Here is a 22,802-nt window from a genome sequence, read left to right as displayed (position 1 = left end):
GCCTGTGGTGTTGCTGTGCAGCATGAGCTGATTAACTCAGTTCTGTCGGAGACTCCTGGCTGAGGGCTACATCCCTACTTTTACTCCATTGAAGAAACCAGATGCTTGTCCTTAATGGGGCCATAAATTTGTGAACAGAGGCCTCTGTGACAAAACGTGGAGAATTTCTTGAATTTAAGACTTTGGGTAAGAAATGAAAACTTAGATAGCTGGACCCACACTTGGAAATGAAAACCATCATCAAATAATGTAAAAAATACTACTAATATAACAGTGGGGTTATAAAATTAGCTTCTATTTCTTGCCTGATTTTAAAAAATGGGTGAAAATCCTTCAGCAGGTGTGACCCAGGGTGTCGCTCTGATGAGACGGAGGCTGTGCCGCCTCCACCCTCCTGCAGGTCCACAGCGCAATGGGAGGTTTACCTGTCATGTGTGTTTTCTTGCAGGAAAATTCAGTCCGTAGCTGTGTAATTGCTAGAGTTCGTATTTAGAAGACTATCCGATAAATGTTATTTTAAAAGAGATTTCCTCCTTGCTATACTTTCTGCTAAACATTTAAAACTGGCTCTTCCTTATTTCCTTCTTAGGCAGCCAGATGATTCTCTCTTCAGACCTGCTGATAGTCTGCTCTGCGTCACCAGCTCTTCCGCACGAGAGCGATCCCTGATTGGGGTCCACCAGAAAACAGATCCCCTGTTTGAGGCAAAGCCCTCCCTGTGTGACGTCATTTCTCATCCCCCCCCCCAACATTTGGGGGTGCTGTTTTAAGCCGTCATGTGCCTGCTCTTGCACGGGCTACTCCCTGACGAAGCCCAGAGCAATAGCTGCTCCTTCTCAATCCTGACTGCTTTCCAAACAGCTGTGGAAAATAGAAGTCAAGGCTACTGCTGCTTAGCCACTGAGCACTTTCCTTTCCCTGGTCTTACAAGGTCTTCCCTCTGTGAACATGGGTCTCCGTCCTCCAGTTCTTGGTTTGGTAACAATCAGAAACAAAAATAAGCCCAAGCAGGTTGAAGGTAACAGATCAAATACAACACCCGACAAGGTTCCCCTGAGTTTACTTCGTCTAATTTTCAGTTTTGGTTTTTGCCTAAGCGAAACTTACAATGTACAACAGATGGCAAAGGGAAACCTGGAGTTTGAGTTTCTTCAGCTAATAAACAAGATGGATCAGGGACGCATCGGGCCGCAGGGCAGTTTTAGTAATGGCGGCTGTGGAAGGAGATAGCCCCTGCAAACAGTCCTCAAGGCTGGCTGATCAGGACAACTGTCCAGCCTGAGGCCTGGCCACCTTGCCCCATCTGACCAGCCACCCAAAACTGAACAAAGTCCAAGAAAAGAACTTCTGTATTTATACTACTTACTGGCTCACTCTCTATTATTATTATTTTTTTTGAAACTAGGATTGGCAACTGACCTTTGGGTAATAGTATGTTTTCATAAAATTTACCTCTCTGGACTCATGACTCAGTTTTGACCTCCTTTAGTTTTTTTCCTTTTTGCCAATCCCAGCATTTTAAGATGCTTTGTAGTGGGATGGTTTTTGAATAGCTAAACCTCCATATTGTTTTAAAAAAAAAAAAAAGTCACAGTGTTTTGCTCTGATTTTTGCCAAAATTTTTACCTGTGTTTACTCCTTCAATTATGCGCCTTTCCTTATAAGCTCAGAAGGTGATCTTTTACCCAGTCTTCTCCAAGGGTTACTCCAGCATCCCTGTGCCAGCATCCCCCATTCCTTTCCATTTACTTCGACAGCTTTTCCCGCTCAACTTGTGCCAGTTTTCTCCTTGGAACTTCAGGTCTGGATTTCTCATCACAGTATATAAGGAACAACTGGATCTCATTCCCAGACACACAGCACTTCCACACTACCTTTTACCTGCTGCAGAAAAGCTGGCAAGGACAATGCAACAACTGTCTGGATTTCTTTTTGGCCTGCACATGGATCAAACATTAATGCCCTTATAAAATCTGCATTCTACTTATAAAAATCAATGGAGACTCAGGATGCTCTTACTTTGTAGATGTTTGAGGTTCTGAGAAAAAGATTTTTTCCCCTCATTTTCAGTTTATAAATAAATGATTTGGTCTCACATTTGGATGAACTTATCAGAGGCCCCTTTGTCAAATAAAGTAGGAAGATGTTATTCTTATAATAATGAATTGTGAAGGTTTTGATGTCGAGGTCCCTCCCATAAGAAACAGATACTCTCCAAGGAAAACTGGGGCTCCTGGCAGCAGTGGAATTGTTCATTTTATTCAGCTCTAGTTTTTTTGTTTTGTTTTGTTTTCCTTCTGCTTCCGGAGGCAGAGCCAGGGATAACGTTGTAGGTTTCAAGTAGATTTTTTATAATAAGAGGAGCAAAACATTTCAGATCAGTCCAACCACAGGGTAAGCTCCCTGGGGAAGCTCTGAGCCCACCCTGCCCCCCCCCCCCCCCCCCGCCCCACAGGACCAGATAGGAGGCACTTGTGGGGAGGCTCATGAAGTCTATACAGGTGACAAGGAAGAAAATGAACTTTCATCACTAGAAAGACAGGGCTTGTTTCCATCTTCATTACAATGTTATCGGTGAAACTTAAGAGGAAACCAACAAAGGCAGCCACACCCTCCAAAAATCATTTCAAATCAGTCCCCAAAGAAAATCTACATGTTCAGATTTGGGGGACACAGCAGAGACTCTGCTGCCTCAATCAGGTGTGCCTTGGGAGGCTCCTGAAGTCTGAGAGGCTGAGCTGGGCACGCTGTAATAGCTGCTTTCAGAACCATCCAACTGGAGTCCTTTTCTGCCTGTGCACCTTCTAAGAACCCACATGCTTCCTGAGGAGCCCCTGGCTTTGCCTGCACACTCCCCAAGTGAAAGAGTGACCACGAAGGAGAAGCGATTCCCCGAGAGTGGGAGGTCACTGCCTCTCCTTCCTCACATCCTTGTCTCAGCTAAAACCCCCATCTTTCAGATCTCAGATCCCCTCGCCACCTCCTCCAGGCAGCCTACCCTGGCCCCAAACCCAGAAAGGGGTCCCCCCTCTGCTTGCTGCTCTCTGCCCACAACTGTACTGAAGCAGCAGCGGCAAGTCGGAGAGGGCAATGGCGCCCCACTCCAGTGCTCTTGCCTGAAAAGTCCCATGGATGGAGGAGCCCAGTAGGCTGCAGTCCATGGGGTCGCGAAGAGTCGGACACGACTGAGCAACTTCACTTTCACGTATTGGAGAAGGCGATGGCACCCCACTCCAGTGCTCTTGCCTGAAAAGTCCCATGGATGGAGGAGCCCAGTAGGCTGCAGTCCATGGGGTCGCGAAGAGTCGGACACGACTGAGCAACTTCACTTTCACGTATTGGAGAAGGCGATGGCACCCCACTCCAGTGCTCTTGCCTGAAAAGTCCCATGGATGGAGGAGCCCAGTAGGCTGCAGTCCATGGGGTCGCGAAGAGTCGGACACGACTGAGCAACTTCACTTTCACGTATTGGAGAGGGCGATGGCACCCCACTCCAGTGCTCTTGCCTGAAAAGTCCCATGGATGGAGGAGCCCAGTAGGCTGCAGTCCATGGGGTCGCGAAGAGTCGGACACGACTGAGCAACTTCACTTTCACGTATTGGAGAAGGCGATGGCACCCCACTCCAGTGCTCTTGCCTGAAAAGTCCCATGGATGGAGGAGCCCAGTAGGCTGCAGTCCATGGGGTCGCGAAGAGTCGGACACGACTGAGCAACTTCACTTTCACGTATTGGAGAAGGCGATGGCACCCCACTCCAGTGCTCTTGCCTGAAAAGTCCCATGGATGGAGGAGCCCAGTAGGCTGCAGTCCATGGGGTCGCGAAGAGTCGGACACGACTGAGCAACTTCACTTTCACGTATTGGAGAAGGCGATGGCACCCCACTCCAGTGCTCTTGCCTGGAAAATCCCATGGACGGAGGAGCCTGGTAGGCTGCAGTCCATGGGGTCGCTAAGGGTGGGACACAACTGAGCGCCTTCAATTTCACTTTTCACTTTCATGCATTGGAGAAGGAAATGGCAACCCGCTCCAGCATTCTTGCCTGGAAAATCCCAGGGACAGGGGAGCCTGGTGGGCTGCCGTCTATGGGGTCGCACAGAGTCAGACACGACTGAAGCGACTCAGCAGCAGCAGCAATGGCAAGACCAGCTGGCTTCCGGGATTCTGGCCTTCCATGTGTTACTGAAGAACAAGGTTGCCCGTACTTCTGTTGGTATAAGAGTAACTTTTCAGAATTCAATCTGAAGTCATCTTTATTTATACCTTGATATGTACTTGCATAAAATAGAGACATACTGTCTTTACGTCTCACAGTGAACAAAACTACAGCTGTTGAGAAAGTGCTCTGATCGCCTCCCTTCTTGGTTTTGAACCCTTCCCACAATATCTCCCTTCCATTCCCTTCTTTTTAGTGTTTTCATGTCTCCTCAAAGCAATTTGGGGTTCTAATCTACTTCAATAGGCTAGAGAATATTCTAGAATGAGGGTGGGGTGGAAGGACACCTTTAAGCAAAGGAGGAGGGTGTTGTGAGTGGATCAGGAAAGAGGATGCAGGGTGATGGGGGGAAAGAAGAGGTGGAAGTGGGGGAGAGAAAGGGGAGCGAAGAGGGGAACTTCCCAGACCCAGTTCCCAGCCTTCACTTGGAGCCAAACATTGCTCTTCTCCCAGAGAGGGGTTGCTCCCCTCTCTTCCCTTCTCCACTCCATCCCTGCCTGTTTTCCTTCTGAACTGAAGTCAGTCCCGGAGAGAGCCTGATCGCTCCTGCCCCAGACAATTCACTTTAGCCTGGACCGTCTTCCCTGATCATCCTACATGAAGAAAGTAGCTGAAAGGACGGAGGAGCCCCAGGCATGGCCTCACACCTCTCTTAGCGAGAAAAGAGCCCTGGGGACCAGCTTGGAAATAGTTATTTAACTGTACGTGCAACAGATCGGATACAGCTTATACATACCAGCGGCAGCCAGCACTTTCAGGATTCCTGCTACAACACTATGGAACTGGAGACCTGGACTGTCATTCCTCGCACTCCTCACAGCAGTCACGCCGGGGACTGGAGTGGGGAGTGAGCCCCGAGTCTCCCATGGTGCTGCCACCCCTGCTCCTAAGCCAGGGCCTCGCACAGACCTTGGCTACTGTAGAAAAAGACACAATAGCGGTCTGAAAGATGATGCTGTGAAAGTGCTGTACTCAATATGCCAGCAAATTTGGAAAACTCAGCAGTGGCCACAGGACTGGAAAACATCAGTTTTCACTCCAATCCCAAAGAAAGGCAATGCCAAAGAATGCTCAAACTACCACACAATTGCACTCATCTCACATGATAGTAAAGTAATGCTCAAAATTCTCCAAGCCAGGCTTCAGCAATACGTGAACCTTGAACTTCCAGATGTTCAAGCTGGTTTTAGAAAAGGCAGAGGAACCAGAGATCAAATTGCCAACATCTGCTGGATCATGGATAAAGCAAGAGAATTCCAGAAAAACATCTATTTCTGCTTTATTGACTATGCCAAAGCCTTTGACTGTGTGGATCACAAGAAACTGTGGAAAATTCTGAAAGAGATGGGAATACCAGACCACCTGACCTGCTTCTTGAGAAATCTGTATGCAGGTCAGGAAACAACAGTTAGAATTGGACAGGGAACAACACACTGGTTCCAAATAGGAAAAGGAGTACGTCAAGGCTGTATACTGTCACCCTGCTTATTTAACTTCTATGCAGAGTACATCATGAGAAATGCTGGACTGGAAGAAACACAAGCTGGAATCAAGATTGCTGGGAGAAATATCAATAACCTCAGATATGCAGACGACACCACCATTATGGCAGAAAGTGAAGAAGAACTAAAGAGCCTCTTGATGAAAGTGAAAGAGGAGAGTGAAAAAGTTGGCTTAAAGTTCAACATTCAGAAAACAAAGATTATGACATCCAGTCCCATCACTTTATGGGAAATAGATGGGGAACCAGTGCAAACAGTGTCAGACTTTATTTTTTGGGGCTCCAAAATCACTGCAGATGGTGACTGCAGCCATGAAATTAAAAGACACTTACTCCTTGGAAGAAAAGTTATGACCAACCTAGACAGCATATTCAAAAGCAGAGACATTACTTTGTCAACAAAGGTCCATCTAGTCAAGGCTATGGTTTATCCTGTGGTCATGTATGGATGTGAGAGTTGGACTGTGAAGAAGGCTGAGCACCGAAGAATTGATGCTTTTGAACTGTGGTGTTGGAGAAGACTCTTGAGAGTCCCTTGGATTGCAAGGAGATCAGCCCTGGGATTTCTTTGGAAGGAATGATGCTAAAGCTGAAACTCCAGTACTTTGGCCACCTCATGCAAAGAGTTGACTCATTGGAAAAAACTCTGATGCTGGGAGGGATTGGGGGCAGAAGGAGAAGGGGACGACCTAGGATGAGATGGCTGGATGGCATCACTGACTCGATAGACGTGAGTCTGAGTGAACTCTGGGAGTTGGTGATAGACAGGGAAGGCTGGTGTGCTGCGATTCATGGGGTCGCAAAGAATCGGACACGACTGAGCGACTGAACTGAACTGATCCCCTCAGAAGATACTAACGCAATACTATAAAGCAATTATATTCCAATAAAAATTGAATAAACTTACAAAAAAACCCCACAAAAACCCTTGCATCTGCCTGTGCTATAAAACCACTGCTCCTTTTATTTGTGGATGTCCCACATACAGAGAGGAATTATTTTCAGAGCTAATTGTGAGGAGAGCGTTGCGTGTGGCCCTCGACAAGATTGCTTCGCCCTCAGGCCTCTCCTGTGGACAATAGGAATGGAGACGCCGCCTGATGTGGCTGTTTTGAGGTGAGAAACAGTGCGTTTCTGTCACAGGAAGCGCGCACAGGGCTCACAACCACCTGTAACTGGAGGTGCTCTGCTTCCCTCTTCTGTTTTTGAAACCACAGAAATCTGAAGTTCAGCCACAGCAGCCATGATTATCGTTTTGGTTAGTATAGTTGCTTACTTCTTCAGTTCAGTCACTCAGTCGTGTCCAACTCTTTGCGACCCCATGAATCACAGCTCACCAGGCCTCCCTGTCCATCACCAACTCCCGGAGTTCAATCAAACCCATGTCCATTGGGTCGGTGATGCCATCCAGCCATCTCATCCTCTGTCGTCCCCTTCCTCTCCTGCCTTCAATCTTTCCCAGCATCAGGGTCTTTTCAAATGAGTCAGTCCTTCGCATCAGGTGGCCAGAGTATGGGAGTTTCAGCTTCAGCCTCAGTCCTTCCAATGAATATTTAGGACTGATCTCCTTTAGGATGGACAGGTTGGATCTCCTTGCAGTCCAAGGGACCCTCAGAGTCTTCTCCAACACCACAGTTCAAAAGCATCAATTCTTTGATGCTCAGCTTTCTTTATAGTCCAACTCTCACATCCATACATGACTACTGGAAAAACCATAGCTCTGACTAGACAGACTTCTTACTGTTCTCTATTTTAAAAATTTTTGCTATTTATAGATATATTTTTGGCTGCAGCATGCAGAACTTCCTGACCTGGGATTAAGCCTGCGACCCCGGCAGCGGAAGTGCGGGGTCTTAGCCACTGGACCACCAGGGAAGCTCAACTGCTGTCTGTCTTTAAATCCCAGTGTATGGACATGCTTTCTTGTGACTGTTATTATCCTCACACTCAGCCTGCCGTTTCAACTATTCCATCTTCATTAGAAGCCAAAGGTCTCCCATTTTCTCATACAGAAAAAAGGACACACCAGCACAGAAACAAAACACTTTAAGACCCACGATGGCCTCGGGGAGAACTAGCACGTGCTGAGCACCTGGGTGCCTCTGGGCCATTCCCGGGCCAGGGGCACTGCTGTCCTATCTGCTTCCGCTGGCGACCCAGGCTTCCACTCCCCCCGGGGCTTAGCCTCTAGCAGTGGGTCTTTTGCACCAGCTCAGCGGTGCATTCACACGATGGTTTTAGTATAATATTTGATCCAATATCCTAGTCTTTCCATTCGGGAAGGGCATTCAGGAAGTATGGTCTACCACTTGGCCTGAAATGGAGGTGCTTTCTGCTACCTCACCAACAAATCACTCCTCTATTTCAATCAGTCAGAACTGGTTTTCTCTGTGTGTAAGAAACCTGGGTGATGGAGGGGAGGCCCCTGCTCCAATACCCTCGGGGCTCCCTCTCCTTCTGGTGACCTTGGGACAGAAGAGAGGGCAGGACGTGCAGGTGGGGCCATGATGTGGGCCACTTGCACCCCCTCTATCTGGGCTCTGCAACCCCTCCCTCTGCCTCGTAGGACTGGATGGAGGAAGGTGAACAGGGGCCCTCCAGGAGCAGCAGGGGTTTCTGATGGAGCCTGGGTTCTCTGTGGGGGAGGCTGAGCCAGTGGCCTCCACGGCCTCCGGATCTAGTGCTGTTTAACCACCTGGTCAGAGAGGAAGTTAGCTTGGTTTCATCCGGGGCAGAAGCTGGCACCCCTGGCTTGTGATGCCTCTTCCCAGACTTTCAGGCCTGCTCTACTCCTGAGGAGAGGTGCCAGGCTGAACCAGAGGTGGGTTTCAGGATTTCAGGAAAGAACATTCCAAACACATTTAGGGCATTACCTTTATCTGACCAGGGCTTCCACTTCCCTCATAGCTCAGTTGGTAAAGAATCCACCTGCAATGCAGGAGACCCTGGTTTGATTCCTGGGTCGGGAAGATCCCCTGGAGAAGGGACAGGCTACCCACTCCAGTAATCTTGGGCTTCCCTTGTGGCTCTGCTGGTAAAGAATCCACGTGCAACGCAGGAGACTTGGGTTCGATTCCTGGGTTAGGAAGATATCGTGGAGAAGGGAAAGGCTACCCACTCCAGTATTCTGGCCTAGGGAATTCCATGGACTGTATAGCCCAAGGGGTCACAAAGAGTCGGACACGACTGAGCAACTCTCACTTTCACTTTATCTGACCAAGAAAGACATGAAAAATGACTGTCTACAATTTCCACACTTTCATTTGAAAGGAAATGTCAGCACACATAAAAGGCATCATCTCAAAATAATAGTTGAGCAAGTTTAGTTTGAGGAGAAACTCAATCTCTGGCCTTTGATTTTTCTTCAGACCAAGGCCATCTTCATCCTGGGCTTTCAGATCAGGCTTGGGAAGTGCTGGCCTAATTACACAGGGGAATACGAGGGCGGGCCCCTCCTCTGCCCCATGGGGGGAACAGACCATGGTCGGCTGCAGCTGCTGGCTCTGGCAGTGGGTGCTCAGGGCCTCCCTCCCTCATCCCAAACTCTGCACCCCTGGGTGCTGGATGGAGGGTGGGTGAGGATGACCAGGCGGTTAAACAGCACTAGGTCCACTAAAGGCGGCGGAAGCCACTGGCTCAGCCTCCCCCACAGAGAACACGGGTTCCATCAGAAACCCCCTGCTGCTCCTGGAGGGCCCCCTGTTCACCTTTCCCCATCTGGTCCTGAGAGGCAGGGGAAGGGCTTGCAGAGCCCAAGGAGAGGAGGTACAAGTGTCCCAAATCCTGGTCCCATGGGCAAGTCCTGCCCTCACTTCCTGACTTACTGCCTGTGTGGCTGGTGGAGGCAGAGGTCCTGACCTCTGGCCATCAGCAGCCTAGTAGGACAAAACAGATGAGTGGGTTGGATGACCTCTGAAGCCCCTCAACAACACACCTAAGGGATGCTCCCCTGGGGTACCCCCAGCCCCACTCCACCCCTGTCCCAGGCATAGCCTAGGGCTCTTCTGCTTTCAGAATAATCTCTGTGGGAACCTCTTGCCATCAGAGAGGAGGGAAGTCTGTACAGAGACATCTGAGTTTCTAACCACAGGTGTCCCTGCCAGGGTTTTGGCTCTAACCACCAACAGGGAAAACAGTTTACCATCCAAAAGAATGATCACTCAGGGAAGAATAAGAATAAGGAGTTGGCTTTCCCAGCAGCTGTTTCTGTGTGATCAGGAAGGGGCATCGCAGAACAGAACTCAGTCAAAGGGTATCCTTCCTTTCCTACTAGGTGCTGAACAGACCTGAATCCAGATTTACGTCTGCAGGTGGTGGCGGGAAGCTGCCGGCTCAGCCTCTCCCACAGAGAGCATAGATTCCATCCAAGAACACATGCAACGCAACCGCTCCCGTGAGTTTTGGCCACGTCATAAACACCCTCCACCTGGTGCCTGAGGGCTTCGTTGCTCCGGGGGAATGCTTCACAGAGAGGCAGCCCCTTATGATTTGGGAAGAATGCAGTACAGCTGAAGAGCCAAGCCTCAGAGAGTCTCCATTACCTGCCCAAGGTCAGCGAGCAGGAGAGGTAGGGCTCAGACCCAAGTCTTCATTTTTTTTCCTCCACATGACCCATGCATTTACTTATTCATTGGTTTATTCATTCATTCAGTCAACATTTTCAAGGGCTTAGCATGTCGGTTCAGTCTGGTGGGGAAGACAGACACATAAATGACAGTGACAATGTGGCTGTGTGCTGAATGCCTGCAACACCAAAAGGGAAAATCTTGGCAGTTGAGCTGTCACGCAGTGGAAGGGAGATGTGTGTCAGTGAGAATACAGGGAGATGGTGCGAAAGGAGAGGTGTGTGCAAACAGCCCTGTGAACAGAGATGGGTACCAGCTACGTGGGGATGGGGGCTTCCTGGAAGAGGTGGCATGGTGCCAAGGCCATTGTCAGAAGAAAAAAAGTGCTCATCAAGATGGGACAGTCAAGACAGCGGACCTAAAAATCACAGGAGAAAGGGGCAGGTGAAGATCGTGGGTGCTGGCTAAGGACAGGACTGGCTCAGGGCTGACAAATTCAAAGCGGTCATAGGAGCCAGTGTGAGCTAGGATACATTTTTACTTATTTTTTTAAGATTTTTTATTTTGATGTGGACCATTTTTAAAGTCTTAATTTTTTTTTTTTTTTTTTTTTTACAATATTGCTTCTGTTTTTTGTTTTGCCTGTTGGCCGCCAGGCATGGGGGATCTTAGATCCCCAACCAGAGGTTGAACCTGTACCCCCTGCCCTGGAAGGCAAAATCTTAACCCCTGGGCCACCAGGAAAAGTCTCCATTTTTAACTTTTAAAAGTATACTTTTTTTTTTCTTTTTTTATCATAAAAGGAAACAAATTTTTACTGGACCACTCAGTGAATGCTTACAAAGTGAATGTAGCTGCAGGAAACACATGGCTGAGAAAGAGTCCAGCACTCTACAACATACCCCCAGAGCCCAGAAACCCCTGCATGGCCCTTAATTAGTCACGACCTCCCATCCAGTAATCACAATGCTGATTTCTGAAAGCACGTATCAGTTTCATCAGTCTTTGTATTTTATATAACATGGAGTCTGCACTCTCTTGTGATGGGATTTTTAAGTCAACATCTATGTTTGATTACCAGGAACAAAGCTGCCAAGAGCATTCTTTTCCATGTCTTGTTGATGGATGGAAGTAGGGGTTTCTTTTGGATCTTTACCTAAACATGAGATCGTGGGGTCATACATAGGCTAAGAATAGATGCAGCTTTACCACCAAATTTGGATTTGTCACGTTTTTCTAAGCAGAGCCAGGGGCAGGGAATTGTATTAATTAAGGACACTTTGATTTGTTCTCAAGCACCAAAAAATACAGCTTTGATCAACTTGGGGTGGGGTGGGGGGAGTATTATTGTCTATTGACTAAAGCAGAGGTCCAGAATTGGGACGCCTCTAAGAATGAGAGCAATTTGGGTGCCCAGGGACTCGTGGCTGGCAGACAAGTGTTCCAGCTCTGGAATCCTTTCACAGCTTTATTCCCTACTGCACATGGGCTTTCTCTACGCAGTGGAGAACTGGCTGCTGGCAGTCCCTGGTTTCTCAGCAACAGGTTAGTAGGTGACAGTCCAGTGACACTGTAAGAAAGGGAAGGCGTCTCTCCCCCTAGCTTCAGAATACAAAAGAAAAAAAAATTGGTGAGGGGCTTCCCTGTTGACTCAGTGGTAAAGATCCTGCCTGCCAATGGCAGGAGACACGGGTTCCATCCCTGAGCCGGGAAGAATCCCACATCCCATGCACCACAGCTATTGAGCCTGTGCTCTGAAGCTCGGGAGCCGCAATCTCTAAACCCACCTGCCAGGGCTCCGGAGGCCCGCCGGCCCTGGAGGCCCTGCTGGCAACCGGAGAAGCACCAGCAGGAGAAGCCCGCAACTAGGGAGGAGCCTCCTGCTCCCGGCGACTAGAGACAAGCCCACGCAGCAACCATAGACCCAGCACAGCCAAAACCAAACAAATAAAATAAAAAAAAACCAAAACACATTTGGGGGAAGGTCACTGGTAAACCTACCCCTGACCAAGCACTGGGGTCAACAGAAAAGGGGGTGACGTGGTGGGACCAGGATGGATCCATGAGGTCCCAGGGGTTGAGTGCCAGTTTTAAAGAGTCACATGATAAGTAGGGGAGGAGGAGGTACCCCCAGAAAATCCACAGCAGATAAACAGGGAAAGCGACGCCAAACAGGTGAAATGAAAGGAGCCCCCTAGACTGTGGAAGGCGACGGCCACCTCGCCAAAGCTCGACTGAGGCTTTAAAACACCCCAACGTAGAGACAATTAGCCCCATTTTAACTGACGAGAGAACAAAAAACTTACTTCCAAGAGTGAGCAGTCGAGTGATGCGACCCCAGCCCTTCGTTGGTTGAAAATGCCCAGAATATGAGCTCTTAAAACCCTGTGGCGTCGCTTCTTCCGACGGGATGAAGGTGGGCAGAGAGTAGAAATTTAAGGCTTTGAATAGTCCTTCTTTTAAAGCCTCGGGCACTGCTGGCATTTGGAAATTGCCGGTGCCTTCACGGGAAAGGCCCCCGGCTGTGGCTGCCTCCCGCGTTTTTTGCCGTCAACGTCTTTGCAGCAATAATTATGCCGCATAATTAGCTGGCGTAAGGCGATTTTGTCGTAAAAGATGACCTACCTGACCGTCTGATACACAGAAAACGAATCACGACAGTCGATGATGATTTGCCCCAAGTGTTAAATTTCTTCTTTTCAAACACATTACGTTGGAGGAGAAGGAGGCCAAGGGCCTGGAAGGAAGGTGCAGGCTGGGACTCACGTCTCCCACAGAACTCTGGAACTTCTATCAGTGGACCTGTGACAACATACCAGTAGAGCACACAGCAGTGTAGGAGGCTTTCACTACCCAGTACAGAGCTCAGTGACAAATATGCATCCTAGAATTTGAAAGTGATCATCAGGACCTTTTAATGAAGCAAGACACTTTATGAAAAAAGTGCAATGCTGAATGAGGAAATAAATCAACAAGCAAAAAAAAAAAAAAAGTACAAAATACTACGAACGTAAGACTTAGGAGACAAGTGTTTAGGTACAGCCTCCAAAGTAAAATCAGTTATTTGAACAGGTGGCTCAGAGGTTACAGCGTCTGCCTAGAATCCGGGAGACCCGGGTTCGATCTCTGGGTCGGGAAGATCCCCTGGAGAAGGAAATGGCAACCCACTCCAGTATTCTTGCCTGGAGAATCCCACGGAGGGAGGAGCCTGGTAGGCTACAGTCCAAGGGGTAGCAAAGAGTCAGATATGACTGAGCGACTTCACTTCACTTCACTCACCATGAATCTACACACATTTTAAATGTATTCAAGTGTTTGTATTTTGCCATTACTTTAAAAAAAATTTTTGTTACTCATTGTCCATGTTTCATTATGTCCTTCTTAATGCCCCTCTTCTATTTTCCATTATTTTATCTTTTACAGCAAAATTACCTTATAGACAACTAGTTACGGCAAAAATGTTCATGGAAAAGATGCTTAGCAAAGAAACTCGTGGCAAAAATACCTGGAACCGTCCCTGTCAGTGATGATTGTGCAGAAAAAACAACAAGAACTGGTTCCTTCGGGTTGCTGGTGCCCCAAACCCCTGCCAGATGGTCAAGCCAAGCAGCTCAAGTTTCAGCGAATTATGGACTATCATTAGGACTCTATTTCATGTTCGTAGATGCTCTAGGCCTTTACATGAGGTGACACTGACTTCTTAAATGTGTATGACAATATAATGAATGCATGTAAGTGAAGTGTCCAATGAAATGTGGAACAATCAGTGAATTCTTTGCATATTTTATTTTTCTTTTTTTGATTTCCAACTCACACACATCTGGCATATTTTACATCTTTGCAATAAAACATGGTTACAATAGCTTAAGGAATTTATATATCCAAAATATTTCACCATGATCTCAAGATGAAATGAACTTGTCTTCCAGATGTTCATTATCCTCCCAATTCTAAGCTACAAACTCAAGATATTGCTTACAGCCTGGTGATGAATAACTTAATCATTACGCCGATTCCCCAGAATTTCAGAATCTCATAAATACAAACAACAGTGAAGAAGGAATTCAGTGCTAAAACTTACTAGTACAAGGTGGATAACAAATAAGTAATCACATCAATAAATAATGATATGTTTCTGGTGCAAAGTGCCAATACAAAGAACCCATTATCTTGTTTTATCTTTTTAAATAAATGACTGCAAGTGAGTGTAAGTTCTGAGAAAATTACATTCCTGTAACATGCCTCATAGCCCTACCGACACAATATGTACATCTATGACGATACGGTCACCAAATATACAAAGAAGAAACATGAATAAAGTGTATATACCCCTGGGTGTATAACTTGATCAGTACAGTGTATGGAAAATCATTTGATAGCGTCATTTTATATCATAAAAGATGAAGTGCCTTAGGCTAAGAATGTGGCTTTAGGTGAGAATTTCACAAGAACCTAAAAGAATAACTTCAGTTATTGTTATAATAAAGTCTGACTTATTTATTAAAGAAACTAAGCTATTCAAGAACCAAAGAGAGAGAAAAATTTAAAAAAAACAGCCAAAAAAAAAAAAAAAAGAAAGTTAGCATCAGATCTCCTCCCCTAATGTACACACGCTAAGCCAGCAGGATGAGTCTGGAAGAGTTGTCCAGGAGTTGGGAAGTCATCACTAAGGAACTAACAATCGGGATTCCTATTTATACAATAAAACCAGGACCTCATCCCTAAGCCCCCTTTCTGCTGTGTCTTCAAATTATGAAGGGTAGGGCTGAATTTTCTTTGTATAAAGTACCAAAAAATGGCAAATAATGGCTTAGTATCCAAATGCTTTATGAGCAAATTTCACCTAGAGGGATGGAATTCAGATTAAAAAGTGCAAACTATATTTTGGTGAAAATGTGAAAAATTATCGATTGAGCCCAAATTCAATCTTTTCATACAAACTGTGTCCTTGGACAGATCTTACTATTCCCTACTGTCAGTGTGCCTGTTCCATCAAGACATAGGGATTAAAGAACATGCAAGTTGTAACTCCACAGTAAAATTAAGAAACGTTTTGTTCTTTATACAAGGTTTTACTTTTACAAAAGTATCCCTTTAAATAAGATGCATCTGATGTACAAAGTATCAAATGTGGTTTGTTTTTTTTTTTTCTTCTCAGCTTGAAAAGAGGCTGGAAATGGGATGCAGGTTAGGTTCAAAGCTGAAACTTTGTAACAACTGGACACAAGGTTCCTCAGAATTGTCAAAAGTCTCTTGTGACACGTCCTACCACCTTTTCTCAATAAACAACAATATATGAAATAATTACCAAAACATCTCCTAATTCGTATAATTTACATGATATAAGCTTGCCTGGTAGCAGCTGGTGTTCAGTCGTGAAAAAACACACAAAGAAAAATGGCTGCTGACTACAATGTACAGCTATTGCTGGGTGGGATGGAATGTACAAACGGAGGTCGATGCAGACGAGTTTTTTTTCCACCAGAGATATTGCCTTTCCATGCAGCACTTGTGCTCTCAGCTTTAACTTGGCTGTTGGTTCTTCACTTGTCTTCAGTATCTGTTCTGATGCTCATAATGCCACCGATTAAAATCTATATTAAAAGCTACAATGCTACCAGAAGCCATGCCAGTGATCAGAGTCCTGGAAAAGCAGAGACAGTAGTTAAGAAAGACACAAAATCACTGACTTGGTTCTACTTTACATGAAACAATAGCATGATCTCAAAGTTCACCAAGTTTTTGTTTTGTGTGCCCTGAGACAGGATTAAAATTTATTCTTGGTTCTCCTGAGAGAAGTTGACTCAATCCAACAAACACCTGGACTGCTGGACCAAGTGTTATCAACTTGATCCCACAGCTCATCAGATAAACACCTTTTTGAGGACAGCATCTTCACCGTATGTTTATCTGTCAGTTTGTAACTCATGTGCATGTACTACTGTTTGAACATATCAGGGGCATTATAAAACATCAAGAATAACTGAAATTCGGGATGAGCTTGAAGAAAAAATAGAAACTTCATTAGTATCTTTGCTCACTCCTCCTGGGAGATGCTAACACGAATGCAGCTTTGTCTGTGTGCTCTCATCTACTAGACAGTATATGAGAGGATGAGTATCTCACAAAGCCTTTCCTGCCCTCCGCACCCCTCGAGAAGAGCGAATCACTTCCTTTTCCTGTTCCTGTGCTCCTGCCTCCCTCATATGTATTTATTATGATTACTGGAGCTCTTTGGGATTAGTGGTCTTGTTTTATATCCTCCAGACTGTACACAGTCCTTAATGTATGATGGTGGCAGCAAATGTTTGCAACATGAATACATGAATGGATAAGAATACCAGGGGGGATCTTGAAATACTTAACAACACAAATTATTTAAAATACTTTAGAAACATGAATCTATATACAAATAATTATACACAGTAAACCACTCCCATTTTTCATGAATATGGATTCTGCTTAAATTTTCTTAAAAAAGAGGTTGAGCTGCACATTTTACGATAGTGTGAAGATACTTTATCATGTAAATCTTAATATTCATACTATTTTAAAACCAATACTCATAAAGAATACATATATACATAGTTGAAATGAGTTGCTTAATAAACTTTTCTTATTTCTGTTAGATATATAGCAAAAATGAGAAATTATTTACCATATTAAGATTATATAGTTTTATTTTTTTAATTTAGAAAATTTAGGCTTTACATTCCAAATATTCATTTCACTTTATAATAAATGCAAAGGCAAATTTTAGGAAATAACAAAGTCCTGTTGCAAACTGAGGAATAACAGAAAACTATATTACTTTGTTAACATTCTTATTGATTCTTTCCAAATAAAGATTATAGTATCTTAGGGCAATACATAAAATACCACAAAATAACATAAATGAGAAATGTATGAATAAGCAAATGGGAGGCAGAGACTGTTCCAAGTAACCAGTGCCGTGTATTTGTAAAACAGAGGCCAGCTGTAGTCTGCACTTTGCATTTGGCTGCATTTAGCTAGACCTACGCCTCAAGCCAAGACTCTGCTAAAAAAATGTGTCTTTCACATTATGGAAGCCAGGCAGGCCTGTCTGAGACCAGGTAAAGATCTGAGAACAGAGAAGTTGGTGGGAAAAACTCTACGTCTTGGGAAGTATCTAGATGAATCTGTTTTTCTCCAGACTCATTTCTTTCTTTTTTCCCCTTATTCTCTTCCTGTTTCCTTCTTACCAGAATCCTTTCCTAAAGTACTTACTCCTCTCCTCAATCTGCCCTTTTCAACAATACTCTTTCTTCCATCTGGATGCTGGAGTATTTTTCATCGCATGTTTCACCCTTGGTAAAATCTAAAGAACTCTCAATGACAACTCTTGAGTGATTACATTTCTCCCCGACATGGCTCACCTCTGGTCATGGGATAAATCCATTGCTCTAATGCCAGCATCACAGCCAGGGTAAATGTACAGCTGCTTGAAGTCACAGGCCTGCCAGACCTCCACCACACCATTGTCCCCTCCGGTCACCAGGTTCTGCCCATCACTACTCAGGAGAATGGCCTTCAGACAAGGTAGAAAAGCAACCATTTCTTTCAGAGTTTCCCAAATGACCACTCCTGAAAGGCACTTACACAGGTCCCTTATTATTATTATCTACTTTTAGCCATTTGTCCAAGTTTTCTAAAGTCTAACCCACAGACTTCCCAATGTGGAATTCATCAAAATAAGTCTTACTTAAAGGATCCTTTAAAACCAATTTAGGTTACAAAGTAACAGAAGTTCCAAAAAGAATATTACCAATCTAGTCCAGAAAGAACTTGAGAATTAAGTAACATGATGTTTGTTAAGTTCTGAATATTAACAATGTCGAGACTTTTTAGAACAAATTTCAAAACTGTTTTTAATAATGATAAACCAGAAATTCTAATTCATTTCTGAGTGATGGGCAATTCAGTATGTAATTTTGGTACAGGGTTCAAAACATACGTTTCTATGACAATAAACTCACTTTTAAGGTCAGGAGAGTGCAGTGTAGATATAGCTTTTTGTCAGGGGAGTTTAAGAAAAATCTCCTTAAGGGTCTAGTGAGGGAGTGAGTGAAAGTCTCTCAGTCCTGTCAACTCTTTGCGATCCCATGGACTATACTGTCCCTGAAATTCTTCAGGCCAGAATACTGGAGTGGGTAGTCTTTCCCTTCTCCAGGGGATCTTCTCAACTCAGGGATCGAACCCAGGTCTCCTTCATTACAGGTGGATTCTTTCCCAGCTGAGCCACAAGGGAAGCCCAAGAATATTGAAGTGGGTCTACCCTTTCTCCAGTGGATCTTCCCAACCTAGGAATTGAACTGGGGTCTCCTGCATTGCAAGCAGATTCTTTACCAACTGAGCTATCAGGGAAGCACCGCCCCCCCGCCCCCCACCCCCGCTGAAGGGTCTTACGTCTAATCAAACAACAGCTGTCACCTTCAAAGTCTAATTCACTGAGTTAACTACTTGAGATTAAATGAACCCTGGCTTTGTTCAAAGCATCATCAATATGGATTTATATGCTTTTATAAACCAGTACACATTTACCTGGATACCCGAGAATTTCTACTCCGAGTCACTGAATGCAAAAGAGCCAATCTTTAACCTCTTGCCTCAGTCCCTAGTTAGACTCAACATACAGATTTACCCGTGTTGAATCGTTGATCTCCATTTGAGCCAAAAGTTTTCCGTTGATGCTGAAATTGCTGAATCGCCCTCGTTCATAGTAGATGATACAGTGGCCTTCACTGGAAACAGAAATCAAGCGTGGAAACAAGCAGTTTTCTGGTCCTTCGAGGGCTCTGAGCAAATCTCCAGTGATTGTGTGGACGAGGCAAGGGCCCTCTGCAGAGTAGGGAACAGCAACGGCCACTCATATTACTCTCACAAACCCGCAACTGGCACCTGACTATACACTCAGGTTTGTAGGAAGAGGCAGAAAAGAAACTATGCTGGCAAGAGCCAAGCACTGATGTTAGATATCAACAGACAACTGTTATGTGACACACACCTGTCTTCCAAACTTCTCATCTAGGTAAATACTTGCTCTTTTCCTTCACTGGATAATATTCATTAAAACAGGATACAGTCCATACATTACATGAGAATAAAAGAGACTGTATGTCCCACAAGTGTTCTCATGTGTTTAGAAAATTTTTCTTTAGAAACTTTGGGAGAATTATCAAAACAGTTGCTAAATTTCTTTAGTATCATCAAAATTTTAACATTGTGTCACATAAAGATACATTACTATCAATGTACCTTTTCTATAGTCTATATATAAAATGTAAAAGGCAAAATTGAGAAAATTAATCAAGTAATTCAGACTGTAGGAACATTATTTCAAATAAATGAAGAATGAGGGAAGAATGTAAAAGTAGTACGGGGAATAATTTATTTTGCTTCAACTGTTTCTTTCCCCCGCCTCAGGCAGAAACAGCACTGAGATAAAATATTCACTTGCCAAGTTCATAAAAATAATTGGTTAATATGGTTTGGTATTACCCACCCCCCATATCCTTTAGAAATACTCCATAAAACTGTGTATGAATTTTATTCCTATTTTTCAATCAATTGATTTCAGTAGATACATATTTTTTAAAACAAGTGATATTATGAGTGTATTACAAGTGATATCACTTCTAATATCAACCATCATCTATAGAAAGTTACTGTTTTTTCCCTATGTGTATTATGCGGCTTGTGTTTTCCTTTCCTTTCCTTTTTTTTGCTTTGTAGAATAGAATGATATTATACATATTATTACTAAAACAGACATTAAAAGACACTTATTGAAAATACCTTTTGTATTCCTCCCTGGGTTATTTACTCTTAAATACAAAAGCAAAGTGTCCCTATGTTCAGACATCATATCCTCTATGTATAAAGCAGTCAGAATAAGGTCCTAGAAACAAAATCTGATCATCTCATCATCTTGCTAAAAACCTTCAATGGTTTCCTACTATGTTCAAAACAAACACAAATTGCAAATCCTTGTGCCTCGGGTCTCCCGCCTCTTCAGTCTTCTGTCTCCTTACCTCCATGGTGTCCTCACCACACTCAGCCCCTCTGGTTTTCTTTCAGTTTCTCTTAAGCATTAGGCTCCTTCCTGCCCCAGACCCTTCCATGGAGAATTAGTATCTGAGCCAGAATTAGAATAGAAGTTTCCTGACTTCTCCCGAAGCAGTACTTCTTCCATAAAAAGCCAAAAGAACTAAGTCATCATATTTCCTCTCCCACCTACCCAACCTTGAGAAGAAAGGACTAGCGGAGGGGGGTGGACCCAGGGCTATGTCTGGTGAACCACCTGAGCCCCCAGGATCCCCGTGATCACGGCTCTCTCCCCCTTGGCTTCTGAATGTGATTTGTAATGACTGCATCAGATGCGTGTGCTGCAGTTTGCTTTACCAGTGTTCTGGCTAGAATGCTGGTGACCACAAAGTACTTCATAAAATTTTACATCTATCTTATATTAGTACTAGCAAATATTAATAAAACTAAACAGCTGCAAAGAACCTAGGGATTGCATTTGTCTATGGAGAGCCTCCTCAAGGAAATAAATCATAAATCATGTTAACTTGTGAAAACAGTACAGTTTTTAAAGACCTAAAAAGAAAGAAATGTCTTCTGACCTTTAGCACCACTGATAACAAGTCCAAGTTCTGCACAGACAGAAACGCAGACAACTTCATGGTCGTGGCCCGTGAGGACAGCTCTTGGAGCAGGATAGTCACCTGGAAGGGAACAACGGCAGTGAGTGTCTATGGACCAATAGCAGGAATGAAGGGCTCTATCATTAAATCGAACACTTAAAAATAACAATCATTAATGTTTAGTAAGGGCATTTACTATTAATAGCTGTGTGACCACGAGGCAGTTACTTCATCTGCTTTTTCCTCATTTGCAAAATGGGGAAACCTACTGTGCCTACTACACAGGAAGCTTTTGCTATTGTTCAGTTACTCAGTCGTGTCCAACTCTTTGTGACCCCATGGACTGCAGCACGCCAGGCTTCCCTGTCCTTCACTGTCTCCCAGAGCATGCTCAAACTCATGTCCATTGAGTTGATGATGCCATCCAACCATCTCATCCTCTGTTGCCCTCTTCTCCTGCCGTCAGTCTTTCCCAGCATCAGGGTCTTTTCCAATGAGTTGGCTCTACACATTGTAGCCAAAGTACTGGAGCTTCAGCTTCAGCATCAGTCCTTCCAATGAATATTCAGGGCTGATTTCTTTTAGGATAGACTGGTTGGATCTCCTTGCAGTCCAAGGGACTCTCAAGAGTCTTCTCCAGCACCAGAGTTTGAAGGCATTAATTCTTCTTTATGGCTCAGCTCTCACATCCATACACAACTACTGGAAAAACCATAGCTTTGACTCAGGATGTTTAGATGACAGCTAAGTCAACAAATGTGATATACTTATAACATCATGATAGTGGTGAGAAATACTTTTTTTTTCTTCCTGATTAATGTGAAGAAATAGAAATCAAGCTTGCCAAAACACAGGAGGTAGGTACAATTATTGTTTCTATTTTATAGAACTCCAAAACTTTGAAAGGTTGTTCAACTTACACAAGTTCATATAGGAGCAAGTGTTGGAACTGAACCCAGAGCTAGGTAATTTTGCAACCCTTGCTCTTACCCCTTTAAAAATGTTCCTTAAGATCTTCAACAAAACAGGCTGTGGTGCTTTGATTTTTTTGGAGATGGGAATGGAAAGTAGTAAAGGAAAGAAGAGACAATCAGATGATCATCTTAATTCTCCATCTGACTTTACTGGTACGATCCTAGCCAAGAAAGTGCAGCTGAATTGTCTGCATCAGCATTCTGACTGCCAAGTGCTTTGCCCTATGTACTGAGTGCACGCCTTCTAAGTGACAGGTCTTCTCAGCGGGTTAGGAGTTGGGAGTATAAAAAAGACATAAGTTATAACCTGGAATTGCTTAGAACACATCAAACAACCATGGCACATCTTCCACAGGTTGACCACTGGAGGCACTCAACAATGGTAAGTGTGAAGAACAAACGTGGGTGCACAGAGTGAAATGGGATTTAAAAAAAAAGAAAAAAGAAAGAAAAAAATCCACAAATGAATGGAGAGAAAAGCAGAATATTGGTGAATAAACTGCATGCATGAAAGACTGTGAGAAGGACCAGCAAAATTGAGAGGGCTTCTTGCCCAGTGATGTCTTGCTGGGAAAGTCATTCGCAGAAGCCACTTTTGAGATGGAAATGAGGGATTGCTACAGTCTTGGTGCAAAAGTGTGGAGGAAAAGGAAACAACAGAAATTCAGAGAGGAATTTTGGAAGTTGCATCGGGTATGCTGCCACCCTGGGTACAGTTTGGAGTGGCTGTTTTGGTACATGGGAAAAGAAAGCCAGAGTCAGCTGTACAGGATAGGATATGAGGACCCAACAGACTCTGAAGTGAAACTCTGTTGAAGGCAGGGTGATCAGGAAGAGAGACATGAAATGCTTATTAACAATTAACATCTGCCTATTCATGTC

At 44.5% G+C, this 22,802-nt stretch overlaps 1 protein-coding gene across 8 annotated transcripts in view; it reads right to left on the bottom strand.

The window, feature by feature from the left end:
- The window catches only part of NBEA (neurobeachin), a 667,995-nt gene continuing 659,226 nt past the window's right edge, over positions 14,034–22,802 (bottom strand). For all 8 annotated transcript variants that reach the window (XM_018056646.1, XM_018056648.1, XM_018056650.1 and 5 more), the window contains 4 exons: positions 20,926–21,027; positions 18,942–19,138; positions 17,677–17,828; positions 14,034–15,923 (listed from right to left, as the gene is read on the bottom strand). In XM_018056646.1, the coding sequence (XP_017912135.1) occupies positions 15,833–15,923; positions 17,677–17,828; positions 18,942–19,138; positions 20,926–21,027 (542 nt within the window). In that variant the 3' untranslated portion in view covers positions 14,034–15,832. The remainder of the gene's footprint in view (positions 15,924–17,676; positions 17,829–18,941; positions 19,139–20,925; positions 21,028–22,802) is intronic.

The sequence above is a fragment of the Capra hircus genome, chromosome 12 (assembly GCF_001704415.2).
Source record: "Capra hircus breed San Clemente chromosome 12, ASM170441v1, whole genome shotgun sequence".
Lineage (NCBI taxonomy): Eukaryota > Metazoa > Chordata > Mammalia > Artiodactyla > Bovidae > Capra > Capra hircus.
Note: the sequence above shows the minus strand (reverse complement) of the source record. Positions and strands in the feature narration are given on the sequence as shown.